The sequence below is a fragment of the Rutilus rutilus genome (genome assembly GCF_951802725.1).
Source record: "Rutilus rutilus genome assembly, chromosome: 13".
Taxonomy (NCBI): Eukaryota; Metazoa; Chordata; class Actinopteri; order Cypriniformes; family Leuciscidae; genus Rutilus; species Rutilus rutilus.
This window is the reverse complement of record NC_140218.1, coordinates 19,215,034-19,230,990: the sequence shown is the minus strand read 5'-3', so window position 1 is coordinate 19,230,990 and position 15,957 is coordinate 19,215,034. Positions and strand designations below refer to the sequence as shown.

At 36.8% G+C, this 15,957-nt stretch overlaps 1 protein-coding gene across 9 annotated transcripts in view; it reads right to left on the bottom strand.

The window, feature by feature from the left end:
* Positions 1-15,957, bottom strand: part of hspg2 (heparan sulfate proteoglycan 2) — a 116,307-nt gene that overhangs the window by 43,632 nt on the left and 56,718 nt on the right. For all 9 annotated transcript variants that reach the window (XM_084429068.1, XM_084429069.1, XM_084429071.1 and 6 more), the window contains exons 17-34: positions 15,714-15,858; positions 15,473-15,600; positions 15,307-15,393; positions 15,135-15,199; positions 14,800-14,861; positions 14,062-14,202; positions 13,740-13,913; positions 13,449-13,628; positions 12,957-13,075; positions 12,684-12,795; positions 12,309-12,419; positions 11,380-11,504; positions 11,174-11,254; positions 5,728-5,795; positions 5,555-5,619; positions 5,339-5,479; positions 5,067-5,258; positions 1-7 (exon numbers count right to left, since the gene is read on the bottom strand). The exon at positions 1-7 is cut by the window's left edge and continues 86 nt beyond it. In XM_084429068.1, the coding sequence (XP_084285194.1) occupies positions 1-7; positions 5,067-5,258; positions 5,339-5,479; positions 5,555-5,619; positions 5,728-5,795; positions 11,174-11,254; positions 11,380-11,504; positions 12,309-12,419; positions 12,684-12,795; positions 12,957-13,075; positions 13,449-13,628; positions 13,740-13,913; positions 14,062-14,202; positions 14,800-14,861; positions 15,135-15,199; positions 15,307-15,393; positions 15,473-15,600; positions 15,714-15,858 (2,003 nt within the window). The remainder of the gene's footprint in view (positions 8-5,066; positions 5,259-5,338; positions 5,480-5,554; positions 5,620-5,727; positions 5,796-11,173; positions 11,255-11,379; positions 11,505-12,308; positions 12,420-12,683; positions 12,796-12,956; positions 13,076-13,448; positions 13,629-13,739; positions 13,914-14,061; positions 14,203-14,799; positions 14,862-15,134; positions 15,200-15,306; positions 15,394-15,472; positions 15,601-15,713; positions 15,859-15,957) is intronic.

Genomic DNA, 15,957 nt, shown 5'->3' with positions numbered 1-15,957 from the left:
CACCGACCTGCATTAGAATAAAAAAAACATTCAATTAGAAAATTTCCATTATGTTAGTTTTTATTGTCACTGATGAATCACTGCTCCAAATGCAAATAAAAGAAAATATTTCATATAAGGGTTTTACTTCTTTTAGGGCTTTTATGTGGATGGGAAAAAAAAACAAAAAAAACAAAAACATTTTCTTTAATAAAAAATAAGAAATTATTTTGTCCTAACCAGCAACAAGTGCAACAAGTGACAGTACAAGTGAAACGTCATTTTCCTGTACATTACATAATATATTCTGAAAAGCAGAGACTGTGTTGTGTCACACAACGGTTTCATTTTCAGTGTGGACAGGCAAAATGCTTTCTGCAGGAAACTTGTCACTTCATGACACATTCAAAACGAATATCAATATTCATATTTTCTTTTTTAAACAAAGGCACAATTTACAAACAAAAAAAGTTTTTCATTAAAAAAAGCTAGCAAAACATCATTACACAAATCAGCATCTCAGATATGAACCTCTCACTTAAAGCCACAGCAGCACTTCTTTCTGTCAGCACGACAGTAACAAACACTCTAGACATGACGTGATTATAGATACACCAGGTTGGTTGGTTCATATTAAGCGATGCTTCGGCTTGCCCATCTATCACACCTTTGGCTCAGGTAGTGATTCATTAATGTCTCAGATCAGACAACCTGGGGGGGATCATTGGTGGGCGGGCCTGAACCCATCCATGCGTTTACCTTATCCCCTTTGAACTGCTCCGGGAGCTGCCAGAAGAGCACGTCATCTGGGTGCAAGCTGAACCCACTGTAGACCAAAACATACTGGAGCACAGGCGGAAGGGAATACATAATAGCGTGGACGAAGGAAAGACAGAGAAATGTAGCAGATAAGCAAAGAACAGAGGAAAGCATGAGAGAAAAGACATCTATTCCTGTCAGTCACTGACTAACTGCAACTACAGCATCTTCAAAAAATTTATAAAATATGGTAGAAAGAATTCAGAGTTTGGTTTAGTTTTTTATACAAAAATATGTGTATTTTATATAGTGTGCACTACAAGCTACACCTACAGGGAAAAGCCATCCTTTAAATGACCAAACCTTGACTAGCTTTTGTGGACTTTCCTGGTCTCACTGATAAGTAGATAGTGTAAAACATTTGTGGTCAGTAAGACTTTTTTTCATGTTTCAGAAAAGTCTCTTATGTTAACCAAGGCTGCATTTATTTAATCAAAATACAGTAAAAACAGTAATATTGTGAAATAAAATGTCATTTATTCCTGTGATAGCTAATCTGAATTTTCAGCATCATTACTCCAGTCAAGGATCACATGATCCTTCAGAAATCATTCTAACATGCTGATTTGCTGCTCAAGAAACATTTATTATAATTACCAATGTTGAAAACAGTTGCTGCATAATATTTTAATAGAAAGTTCAAAAGAACAGCATTTATAAAAAAAAAAAAAAAAAAAAGACATTAGAAAACTTTTCTTCAATTTAATGCATCCTTGCTCAATAAAAGTATTAATTTCCTTCAAAAATTTAATTAAAATAATTCTTACTGATCCCAAATGTTTGAATGGTAGTGTATACTGTATATATTCAAATTGGCCTAGACTCAAGATTCCCAAAAAAGCGCACCACTTTCCCATGATTCCCAACCTTGTTAGAGGGGCCAGGTCGTGGACCTCTAGGGAGACCAACTGTGTTTTTTCCCAGTGCCACCTGCTGAGAAGGCAACATCCAGACCAAAAATCAAACAACAGAACTAGAATAAAAGAAAGTGTTTTACTAGTGTAAACTAGGGAAGTGCTAAGCTACTGGAATGACAAGTTGACTTTTTTTTTTGTGCATTTTAAAGGGATAGTTAACCCAAAATGAAACTTCTGTCACCCTTATATCATCCCAAACCTATATGAAATTTAAAAAAAATTGTCTATACAATGAAATTAAATGGGGTCCAATGTTGTTTTGGACCCCACCCCGACTTTCATTGTATGGACAAAATCAGTTGAAACATTCCTACAAATACTGTATAGTTAACTTAAAAGCTTTTTTACTAATATTTTGTGTTCCAAAGAAGTCAGTCAGTCATACTGGTTTTGATCGACATGAGGATGACATAATGTTTATTTTTGGTTGAGCTAACCTTTAAGACCATGAGAAATGTTAAAAAACAGCACATGTAAAGAATCTAAAACTAGTCACTATCCAATTAGTCTGACGTTGAATTAGTCAACTCATCCCTGAGTGAGAGCATACAGTACCTGAGTTGAGTCGGGGTGGGAGGAAGGGCCTGGGTCGTTTGAGTGAGACTCAGAGGCCCTTAAAGAGGAAGTTAAACCAGAATGGAAAGGAGAGTCACGCACACTTGAGCGAGATAGCAAACGCTGGCCCTCAAATGAAGAATGGGAAGTTTGAGAGGATGAAGAAAAAGGGAGGGGAGACTGCCCATCTGAGAAATTAGTGATGATTGCCCAGATTTCATCATCAAGTTTGCTTACTTCATCAGCGGGGTGCTAGTGAGAATAAAGCAATGGATGGAACAGGAAATATAGTGACTTGAAGGGTTTGTACAGACAGAGAGAAAATATTAGAATTAGTGTGTTTGCAACTCAATCCATTCAGTCTGAACAACAAAAAAACATGAAAAAGTTAGACTGATTTTTTATTTTGTATTTTCTTTTTATCAATTTCAAACCACATTGGGATGTACTTTTTTTTGGGTCAACTTAAAAAGTTTCCAATTATGTCTAGAGCTACAGGTGTGCCCAAGTACACCCACTAGCGCTCACTTATTCCTCATATAGTGAACGAGTCAGTAATTTGAAGTATGAAATGAATATGTAAAATGCCAAGTTGTTCTTTGAGAAAATCTCTTGGGCTGATGCTACAGTACATCATTATTATAGCAACCAATTAACACTACCATTCAAAAGTTTGGGGTCAGTAAATTTTTTTAATGTTTTTTGATAGAAGTCTATTATTCTCTCCAAGGCTACATTTATTTATTTTATAATGTAATTTATTCCTGTTTTTAAAGCTGAATTTTCAGCAGTTATTACTCCAGTCTTCAGTGTCACATGATCCTTTAGAAATCATTCTAATATGCTGATTTAGTGCTCAATAAACATTTATTAGTATTATTATTATTGTTATTATCATCAATGTTGAAAACAGTTGTTCTGCGAATTTTTGTGGAAACGTTTTTTTTGAAACAATATCCCTTTGAAACAATATCATTGCCTTAACTGTGAATTTAATGCATCTTTGTTGAATAAAAGATTCAATTCCTCAAAAAAAAAAAAATTCTTACTGACCCAAATTTTTGGAATGGTAGTGTAGATACTGTACACTACTGAACAAATGAATGGAGCAAACAGGGCTCATCACCTGTAGATTAAAGTGTGAACGGTCAGTCCTATAGATCAGACCGGAAACACAAACAATATTGGATGAATGTAAACGAAGCAAAGAAAGAACGGAGAGACAGATGTGCCAAAACTTTAACGAGTTGAGAGGAAAGAATGGGACATGCAGCCAAACAGATGCAGGGAAATGCTCAGGATGTCAGTATAAGAATCAGGATACCACGTATGCTCTCACCTGAAGTGTCCATTCTGTTTGAGTGGTGTTACTCATAAACAGCAAAACATTTTCAAAACTCAATTTGATTAATGCCATCTTTTTTCCCCAAATTTCTTTCCATCACTTGACATCGTGTCAGGTGGAGTTAATACATGGAGGCATTCGTTTACTGAAAGTGTCAAGGATGTTTCTGTTGACCTTTGTTGATTCTACTGAAAGCTCAGCGAATCTGTCAGTTTTCCAACGCTTTCAGTTTATTAAAAGCATTAATTGAAGGATTAAGGATTCATACTTTCAGATTAAATTTAGTACATTATGTTACTAAATAAATATCCATAAGTTATGTGAAACGGGAGGGTGCCACACTGTTAAAAGTGACTATGGGATTCAGGTCAATGGTGAGATCTAACAATAAAAGTTGAATAATAGTTCTAATACCTCAACGGCTCTTTTGGACCTTGAGGGGTCTTTACCCATATCGTTCATTAGATGCCATACAGCGACGTCCTTTCTCAGCTGTTCCTTTATCCACGAGGAGTCTCTCTAATTTTGTGAACAAAGCAATCTCTAATCTCAGAACAAAAGCTAAAATACTAGAGCTAAACTACAAAGAACTAGTTACTCTTCATGTAACATCTCTGTATGACTTGTATTTCAAAACAGTTAAAAGACTATACAACAGACAAAAAAAAACTAAACACCATTGAACACTTTCGTTTTTTGAGTCATTTCTTTTTCAAGCTGTGGTCTTACTAAACTGAGCATGCAACATTTCTTCAGACACCGCAATGAACAGGCTATGATGGCATATCTCTTCTTCATTCAGAGCATTATAAATCCCCAAAAAGTGTGAGTGCAGTATAATGTGTTACTAGGTGTAAACTGGGCTTAAGTATGACAAAAAATTAAGTCAAAATGTATCTACCATAAAATCCCATGCACTTCAGAACATGGTCAAGACAAAATAAAACCATAACACGAGTACAGAAGTTAAATATTCTGAAAAGATCAATGCACAGATGACCCAATCAAGCATCATTCTATTTCTAGAAATATGACAGGCCAAATCAAAACATCAGACACACACACACACTCATTAAACACGGTCACACGCTGAACCTGCAAGGATTACCTTGTGTGCTCGTCTAGGGCGAGCAGAGTTAGTCTTCTAAAAAAGCAAGTAGGTTCAGAAACACTTAATTCAGTGCATTACATCCAAAATAAATAAAAAGGTAAAAGACACATGAGTCAAATTAAGCCTACCCAAACTCAATTTGTTGATACTAGTACCTACTATAGCTCTTGTGTGCACTTTCTAAACTGCCCTTAGTACATTTTAGAAGAAAAGGTCTTGGCAGCGTGCATTTGCAGAATGAATTCAGTATTCAAAGTGGGAGAAGATACTTCAAGAGAGCATGTAGGAAGACACAAAGACTTGTAAGAATGATGAAATACATAATGCTGCCAAACTCTACCTTGTCTTCTTGATAGGCTTTGGGTAACTGCCAGTAGTGGGGCTCCTGTTCAAGATAGTTAAAGTTAGTGTAGGAGAGTTGTGTTCCATCTGTGGACAACTCTACGGAGAAGCCACTGTCAATGCGGTTGGTGCGCTGGCGGTTTACAAGAGCAAAACCTTGGTAGTTTCCAGTGGAAAATACGGTGGAAACCTGGAGAAAAAAGGCAGAAAATGAACATTTGCCCACACAAACTGATGAAAAGCACTGGTCTAACTCATCACATCTCTTACCACATCTCTATAGTGATTGGAGCTGGAGCACTGCTGGGTGACGCCCATGCAAAAGCAGGACAGACAGCCATCTTTGTTAGCAGGACTGAGGTGGAAGGTCCCTTGCTTGCAGGTGGAACATGTTGAACCCTCAACATTCATCTGAGTACAAACAAGTATGTTTTAAATTTAAGTCATCAATGTAATGCAAACATAAAAAAATAAAACAATTATTACCTTGCAGCGACAGATTCCCGTTGCACTACATCCTTCGCTACCACTTTGGTCACAGAGGTAACAATCTATAAACAGATTTTGTTTTAAATACATATTAATGTAGGAGTCATCTTCAATTTATTCTTTTAATTTTAAGAATAATTGTTACAGAATATTATCTTTGCTAGTCTTACCACCATCAGTGCCGCCTGGCGAGCATCTTTGACCAAGTTGGGGATTGCCAGTATATCCAGGAGCACATCTGAGGAAAATCAGACAACACCTTGGAAAAACTGTCCTGAATGTCATGCAGTAAAAACAAAACCACATTTAGAATTAAAGAGACATGACAGGACCTGCCGTGAAAATTAAGAGCGATTTATGACCTGTGAGTCACAGCTCTTTGAGAATATGATTAATGCATAGAGCTTCTTCAAACACTGTCTGGATATTTTTCAGACATACTAATAATCATGCTAACCTAAAGACACTTTGATTTTGTATATAGATAATTGGTTCATGAAGAGGAAATTACCAAACAGGAAAATCCTGTTTAAAAACACATTAAAATGAATGCTAATGATGAGTTAAAATGAACATTTCATGTTTCGTTGATGAAGTGTTACTGGAGCTTTATAGTCCAGTCATTTTATGAAAAAAGGTTGAACAAATTGCAACAGAAGCAAACTCAACTGATTTTGTATCCTCAATATGTCCTGAGTAAAAAAATAAATAAAAAAAAAGCCCTGAAGAATCCCATTAGGAGAAAGTTTTGAAAAAGACCCAAATATAGCATATTCATACGCCTATTCATTCTTTTTCTTATGTGAATAGGGTAAATATTTTAACCTTTAGATATCACCATGAAAATTACTGAGTTGATTACTTGCATCAAGACAAACAAAAAATGTATTACAAGTTTTTTCAAATGGTTTGTTAACATGGACAAACGGTGCATAATCTAATTACGTATGTGCTAATTTGCATAAATACCACAACAGATCTAAACATTGGGTATAGCCAGGTGAAAATGTCTTGTTGACGCATAACAGTAAAATACTTAATGTTAAGGTCTGAATGGAACCCATTTAGGCTACCCATGAGCATTAATACATAGAGGCAGGAAGAAGTACTTTAGAAACCAGCCTTTATTAATTATTATTGCAGAGATGGGGTTTGGGGCTGGGTCCGTGGGACTGTTTCACTTTTTATTTTGCCTACCTTTTGTCTTCTGCATTCTCCTTACCATTGTAGTGGATGCTACACACTGGTGGTGGTTGAGGAGAGATCCCCTGATATGATTGTAAAGCGCTTTGGGTGTACAGTAGTACATATGAAAGCGCTATATAAATGCTTCATTCATTCATTCATTCATTCATTCATGCATTCATTCATTCACTCACTGTCTCCTGTTCTTCCCTCAGACTCGTCCCCCAGAAACAGTCCCACGGACCCAGCCCCAAACCCAATCTCTTAAAAATGAATAAAGGCTGGTTCCTAAAGTACTTCTTCCTGCCTCTATGTATTAATGTTCATGGGTAGCCTAAATGGGTTCCATTCAGACCTTAACATTAAGTATTTTACTGTTATGTGTCAACAAGATTCAACAAGACATTTTCACCTGGTTATACCCAATGTTTAGACCTGTTGTGGTATTTATGCAAATGAGCACATACGTAATTAGATTATGCACCGTTTGTCCATGTTAACAAACCATTACAAAAAATTTGTAATACATTTTTTGTTTGTCTTGATGCAAGTAATCAACTCAGTAATTTTCATGGTGATATCTAAAGGTTAAAATTTGTACCCTATTCACGTAAGAAAAAGAATGAATAGGCTATATTTGGGTCTTTTTCGAATCTTTCCCCTAATGGGATTCTTCGGGGCTTTTATCCCTTACTCATGACATATTGAGGATACAAAATCAGTTGACTTTGCTTCTGTAGCAATTTGTTCAAGGTTGACCCCCATTTTGGCTTAAAATGACTGGACTATTACCAATGGGGCTGTTGGGGTACATACAAAAAAAAAAAAGGGTTGGAAAACAATGATTTAATCTACAAAAAAAAAAAACCATCAAGAAAAGAGTTTAGCAAACAACCAACGTAGATACTTAACACGACATGAAATATCTGTGCATGTACAAGCAGTTATTGATTGCCAGATTCACATTTGTCTCACCACAAGGACAACAAAAGAGCAAACCCCTGACATTAGTATCTTTTAATGGCCACCACAAGAGCCACATTAGATCACATAACAGAGGATCCATTGCATAATACCCATAATTTCAAGTTTAGGAGATGGATAAATTAAAGCCAAGAATTAAATTAAAGCCTCTCTTTGAAAAACTACGTTGCTGAACAGAGAAGGACTGACATAAATAAACCCAAAGACAACCAGAAGGATTGAATCAAAGTGTTTAAGTGAGTAAAACCACCTTATCCCCAAGCTTGTGGAAGCCGAGGAACTTGACAAAAAGTCTTACCTGATAACTCGAGGTTCCAAGGTTGTCCAGAATAATACACTAATACTTAAATAAATCAAATGTATACTGCTGAAAATACATCACTTTTGCCATATTTGGGCAAATTAAGGTTCTATGTTGATGGAGTTCACAAACTTTACAAGACAATATGATATGAGTAGGCAGCATGGATAAATGAAGATGAATGCATATAAAATTGTATAAAATACTCAACATAATGTCTGAACACTAAGTACACAAAACAGCATAAACATTACAACCAAGATGGCACATCATAAAATAATCTTTAATGTCTGAAGCCATCCATTTGTAGGTTAATTGGCCTGAGATAACAGCACTGGCTCAAACTGTAGTGTGAAGTGGGAGGCGGGGCTAACTGTTTGGTATGGCTGACCAATAGCAAAGGAGGGGAAACTTTATGAACATTATCTCTACAATTCTACTGAGAAAAAAAAAAAGAAAAGAAAAAAAAACCTTCAGGAATGAGTCAGTTCATTAAACTAAAGTACAACATACTTGGTTTACAAGAATTATGAAGATATGAGGCATTTCTGCATCACAGTGTGTATTCAAAACTCAAGCCCATTTACTTGACCAACAGCATTCAATAAGATTGCAAAACTCTAATGGGGGCTAAAAGAGAGAGAGAAAAAAAACAGAATCAATTGTAATGTAAACTGGTGCAATGATCCATGTAATATCTAGTAATCGGGAATGATTTTGATGGGAATTGCCAGCCTTCCAAGAACAATATGGAGGTTCCCGTCTTGTTTTAGCCAGGGTCTTCTTAATGTTTTTTGTCCCCTGTTGTTTTTCATGAAGATGTCTAAAATATTAATGGATTTAGACAAGTTCCTCTGAGTTAGTCTTCTTGGAGTAGTCATTTGTACTTTGGGTTTAGGGGAATGTAATATCCTCTTGCCAGACGGTTGACTAGAAGTAGCTGCATAGGTAAACTCTTCAGGTTGGGTGGACCTTAAGTCTGATGCACCTCTCGCTTCATGAGAAGAAACATCTAACTGATTTTGATTGGATGATCTAGTTTTGGAATGTCTTCTCTTTGTTTGGACATTGTGAGGTGGTTTCTTGATGTCTGTTGCTTTTTTGGATGGACTTACTACCAAATGATTTCTTTGCGTTTTTATAGATTTAGATGATTTTTTTGAAGGAATATGGACCTGTTTTTGTGGTTTGCTTGATGACTTGGAAGATTTTGCTGATTCTTTTAATTGAGGGATTTTTGTATGAGATGGAGGAGGAATCTGAAATACAGTTGCAGATTCTTTTTCTCCTTGCACCTGTGTAGGTAAATGGGATAGCTGACTAGGTTTCCTTGTCAACACAGTTCTTTGAGGCTCTGTAGATTTAGCATTTACTTTTGAACCACTTTTGTGGTGTATTTGAGAAGTTCCATTTTGTCCGTTGCTCCTTTCCCGTGAGATAAGAGAACCTTTATTTAATGCCTTTCTTCTCTGTTGCCTTTCTTTGGAGGTAACTAAGGTTGAAAGCCTTTCATTCCTCGACGTCGTAAGGGAACGGTTGGCTATACTTTTGGGAACGGTTGCTCTCCTAGAAGATTTGGTATTATTTTTGTTGTCTGCCCTTGGTGAGAAGGTCTGCTCTTTTGTTGATATTGGTTGGATCCTTTTAGTTAAGAACTTTGCTTGCTTAGTTGAACTTTCATTGATCTGGGAAAGTCTATCTTGTACAAATGTAGTTGTGGAAATGGTACGAGGAGTTGGTATGGTTTTGGGAATTACTGTTCTCCTCTGAAATCTGCTAGTAGACATATTAGTTATCCAAGCTGTAGTCAAGGCTGGAATCCGGGTGGTAGCAACCACAGCAGTTTCTCTACGATCCTGTGGTGGGCGTGCCATATGGCGTGCTCGTTTCACTTTGTCAAGCTCTTGAGCTAGAGCAGTGAAGCCATCAATCAGTATCTCAATTTTGTGTTCTAGTTGACTTAGTCTTTTTTCAATGTCTGTGTTTTTGTTGGACAGCTCATTGATTCTGTCTTTCCTGTCAGTTGGAGACAAAACTCTGGCTATTGTCTCCATTTGAGAGCTAAAGTGACTCTGTTGCTTCCTCATGTTCTCGAGGCTGTCTTTCATGTCCAGAGTGTTGCTTTCAAGCATACTCAGGCGCTGGTTGAAACGATTTGTGTGCATCCTCAACAGCAGCTGGAAACTCTTCTGTCGAGCCTCAGGACTTGCCATGTAACGTGGGGCCCCATAAGTCCTACGGTGACTTAAACTACGTATGGTTGTTGACAGCAAAAATCTTGTTGTACTTTCAAGCCCTGAAAAGTCATCATCTTCTCTACTATCAAGTTTTTTGTCAACATTATGGTCAGTTGTATCCAGAACTTGTTTTCTCCCAGGGTTGAGGTAGAAAGCATCATCACATGCAGTGGGGAAGAAATCTTTCGAACCTTCAATGTAGAAGTCTCCGCAGTTGGAAATGCTGAGAGCCATGATGAGACAGGGCACGTTGGTACCAAATTTTTTGAAAAATAGAAGCCATTTATTTTTGATCCCAGACACCCAAAAGCTTTTGCACTCTGAACAGGTGACAGGAATCCACAATTCATATCATCAACTTGTTTATGCTTCAGTATGGGAAGCATAAACCACCCTAGAGACCCACTAATATCTAGAAGAAGAGTTTGAAATAAGAAAAAGTTGCTCAAAATGTAGCAAGAGCTTTACAAAGAAGCACTGAAGCAAAAAAAAAGGATGCAACTCCTTTTTAAAGTGACATATGCTACTAATTGCTTCAACACCTTACTCTCACAGTAAAGAAGTGACATTTTTATAACTTGAAAACGCTGCAGACTTCAGACAAACGTACATGGATTTTTCAAGCACCACAGCTTATCAACTTATAAGCTGCTCCTCCAAAAAAAAAGTCACTTCAGACTATGACACATTGGTATGGGTGGCACTGATTCAAGACTTGCTTCTCCCATACCAACAGACAAATGCCATTCAATCACAAATGGTTGAAGAGATAATGGAAAGCAACAAACACATGCTTTCCGGCAATAGATAAAGGGATACCGATCACCTCCATCACCAGTTTGGCCAGCCCAGCAAGTACTAGCATACTTAATGGGAGGTGTACCCTCTCATTAGACCAAAGAAACTTACCTTTCACACCGTCTTCCAGTATAACCAGCAGGACATTCACATACGGGCTGTGCATCTGAGTCCAAGAAACAAGATGAAGGCCTTCGGTAGAAGAAGAGTATTAGATTAAATTAAAATAATTATGAATTATGGGTTATGTCTGAAGGGTAACCACTTTATATGAATAAAATATCTTTGATACAGTTAATAGAAAAAGGCAAACTTACTGGTTACTGGAGTGTCCTAGACAAGGACAGGGTCTACATGCCTGTGGATCACGAGTCTTTGGATTTCCATAGAATCCAGGTAGGCAATTTTCACAACGGCGCCCAATTGTGTTATGCAGGCAATTCTAAAACAAAAAGGAAAAGGGTGATGAAACACTCCAGACTAAGCATGGGTCGACTAGTTAGGATGACTAGATTATGTATTTTTTTTAATATTTATTTATATTTTATATATTTCTGTAATTTAGATTTTTTTGTCAATTAATAAGGAAGACTAATTTATGATTTTTTTAATGTAAATTTTGGGGTTTTGATTTTATTGATTATAGTCGACTAGTAGATCACACATCCAATGACCGACTAATAAATAATTGAGATTGACTAGTTTGTGGAGGGTTTTTTTAAACAATTTCGATGTTTCGATTTTATTCATGATAGTCGAACAGTCATCCGACAACTAATTAATTACTGAGAATGACAAGATTTGAGTTATCTTTTCAAATATCATTTTAGCTTTGATTTTATTTTATATTTCCACAGTGGTCAACTAGTCAACCATTCATCCAATAACCAAATAGACTATTAGTAAGGTTGACTGGTTTATGTCGGTTTTTTTTTTTTTTGGTTTTGATTTTATTTTATTTATGATAGTTAACTATTTATTGAGTTTTATTCGTTTTTATTTTTTTTTATTTTTTTATATACCATATTTCCTTTCTTTGATAAAATTTTTCACATTTGGTTGACTAGTTGACCTGAGTCCAACTGTGGTCAGGTGAATCCAAATCCAACCTAGTTTATAAGGCTTCAAGTTACAACTGATTAGTCAGCTAAGGCAACTGATTTTTTTATTTATTATTTTGTTTTACACAAATCTTCATAATTCATCCAGGAAAAGCATCATTGCTGCAAGGGAAAGGTTAACTCACCAGGCAATCTCCAGTCTCTGAGTCACAGCCGCTGGCATGCCCATTGCAGTCACACTTCTCACAGGTGCCAAGATAAAGTCCAGGTGTGCGGGTGTAGCCGGTATCACAGTCCTGCAAACAATGGGTGAGTCAGAGGTGAATGGGTTCATAGGTGTCTATGCTGAAGCTATGAATCTATGGCACAGAGCTTTAAAGCTAAAATGTTCCATAAGTTGCTAAGAGCTACCCTTCAGAGATCAAGAGAAATAATAAAGGGCTGTTATTACCTTGACAGGTAATAGTTCAGAACCTCTGCCAGGGGGGAGGTTTTTGCATTAACTTAGGCAGGCACAAGTTCTCACAGACTGAATGTTACTATTTAAAGTCATAATATACCTGGCAAGAAGGTCCTGCGTATCCTTGAGGGCAGGCGCACTCCTCCACCTCCAGAGCCCTCTCGTTTCCTGTTGAGTGGGGCACTGCAATGTCCATTTGGATATTGGAGATACTAAAGAGAGGAGAAATTAAGATAAAACGCTATATCCTGTTCACAAAATCAGTTAAGCGACAGATAAGAGCCTAATAAGATAATGTGATGCCATGCAGTATATAAAAAGGACATAAAAAGTCAATGTATAAGAAATGAGCAAATAAAAAAAGCTAAATTACCTGCTCTCAGCCATATTGTCAGCATAAGTGGCTCTGATCATAAAGACGCTGATTTCTGCCAGAGCCATCAGCAAGTGCTCTCTTGTACAAGGTTGTCCATCCCCTCGTGTCCATGCAGACTGTGAGGATTACAGGCAGAATTCATACTGCAAATCAAGCTAGATCAAGTTTTAACTTATTCAATATTTGTAACTTTTTTAATATTTATTATTATTCATTAAAAAAGCTCAAATTAGTTAAAAATATAAATAAATGTATTAAGATTAAGTTAATGATTAATTATAAATTTATTTGAAATACAAAACATTTTTATAAATATAAACAAAATAATTATTAGTAATAGTTATAGTAGTATTACTTTTTTTATATATATAGCTGCAAAATACGTCATTTGTATTTATAAAGTCATTAATATACAAAATATGCTCTTTAGCAAACACCCAATAAAGAGAAGTAAAAAAACATATAAATGTACACACATATATAACACACCTCTCTAAATGGCACAGTGATGGTGGTTGGTACTCTAGGGAGTGGTTTGGTCTGAGAATAATGCTCCAGGAAGATGCCGTTGCCTTGGAGAACCACATCTGGTTTTCGATCAATCACTAGCGAGCGAGCCTGCGGCTCATAACGCAGCCTATACTGCAGCTCTCCACCATATGCTGTGACCTTTGCACAGGAAAGAAAAACATGTTTTGAAAAACAGCACATTGACGTGCTATTTTACTTGACAAAGGTCAAAGTGTAAACATGGCATCATATCGCATGGGATGTTCTCACCTTGTCCCCTCTGAAATTCTGAGGCAGGACCCAGTAATAGATATCTTTAGGGATACTGGTGAAGGATCGGTAGACCACCTCTGCGCTGGCTCTCTGGGTGATACCCTCAGAGATGGTCCTAGTGTTGGCTACATTGGAAAGGGTGAAGAGCTGGCCGTTGACACCACCTCGCACCTTCAGATTAACCAACAAATATATACATAAAAAAACACCTTTAAAACAGCCAGTTTAAATGTTTAAATCAGTTTACGAATATTTAAACTAAACCAGTTTAAATCACTTACGAATATTTAACTATGACAAGATTAGAGGATGTGGTTACCTGATCTCTGGTCCAGGTTGAACTGGCACACTGTTTAGTCACTCCCATACAAAAACACTGCAAGCAACCTTCAGGATTATCGGCCCCCAAATGAAAAGTGCCAATCTTACACTCGTCGCAAAGAGCACCAACCACATTAGCCTGCAGTACAGAAGATCAAGCAGTGTTTGAACATTCTGACATTTATATTCTACAAAAATCACATGGTTATAAACTATCATTCAAAAGTTTGGGGCTCAGCAAAGCAGTATTAAATGTATCAAAAGAGACAGTAATGACATTTATAATTTTAATTTAAGACTTCCATTTCAAATAAATGCTGTTCTTTTGAATGAAAAGCATCAAAGCATTCTGATAAAAAAATTATCAAGGTTTCCACACAAACATTAAGGAGCTGTTTTCAACATTGATAATAATAAGAAACGTTTCTTAAACACCCAATCAGCATATTAGAATGATTTGTGAAGGATCATGTGATAGTTGGAGTATCAAAGATCTGGAGTAATGATGCTGAAAATTCAGCTTTACCATCACAGGAGTATATTACATTTTTAAATATATAAAAATAGCAAAACAGTTGTTGTAAATTGTAATAATAATATTATTTCACAATATGATATGCTTACTGTATTTTTGATCAAATAAATGCAGCCTTGGTGAGCATAAGAGACTTTTCAAACTTCTGAACTATGGTGAATAAAAAGAGAGGAAAACTGTAATGCAATTTATTACCAATACCTTGCAATAGCATGGTTTGCTGATGGGATTGATAGTTCCTCTGTTATCGCACTTGGAAATCGCTGAACAGGGATAAGAACACCATATGGTTGACAATTACACCTGGAATGCTTTGAACATCCTGGTCACAAACAGCTGGCGTTCCAGAATTCAGTGCACAGTGTTAATCATTATCTAAAGCTTTGCTTGACCTTCAGGGTAAAATGAGGCACAAATTCAATTTAAGAAAATAAATAGCTTAAGGCAAGCAATTAAATCTTACCATTAATATTAAACTCATAAATAATTCATTTTACTACCACAATTGTAAACAAAAATTAAGGGAAAATGCTTACGGCTAGCAGCAGGGACACATTTGCCATTGGGCTGCAGAGGGTAGCCGACGTATCCTGGAGCACATCTGTGGAGAAAAAACAAAACAGAGATGATGAAATATTATACATGCACCCAGCACCACAAAACGTAGTGTGAGGACAACATATATATAGAAAAGTACTGCTCCCTTACTTCTCACAACGTCGCCCTGTGTAACCGGGTCTGCAGGCGTCACATGTTGCCTGTTTGTCATGGTCCAGGAAGCAAGTATCAGAAAACCTTTGAAAAACAGAAAACCTTTGTCATAATAATAATAATTATTATTATATTTAAATATACACAAGTTTGATATCTTTACCGTCGAGACGTCTCTGTGTATGGACAAGGACAGGGTTTGCAGTCATCATATCGTCCTCGACTTGGGTCACCAAAGTAGCCTGTCTTGCATTTGTCACACTGAGGTCCTTCTGTGTTATGCTGACAACTCTATCACATGACATTTACACTTTAGTGTGTGGCATACAGTAATCTACTAATTCATGCATTTGTTATTTAAATATTTATCAATATTTATGAACATAAAAAACACCTATCCTTACCAGGCAGTGTCCACTAATAGGGTCACAGGCACTAGCATGCCCATTGCAGTTACAGCCAGCACAGATGCCCAGGTAGGGTCCAGGGACCCGCTCGAATCCAGGGGAGCATGTCTCACAAGATAGGCCTGAATACCCGGCAGGACATCTATGTGGGATCAACAATTTGCAAAGATTAACACTTTCACACATTGTTAATAATGTTGCTCAACAATAAGGCCTGCCCGATGGCCCGGGGCCAGCATGA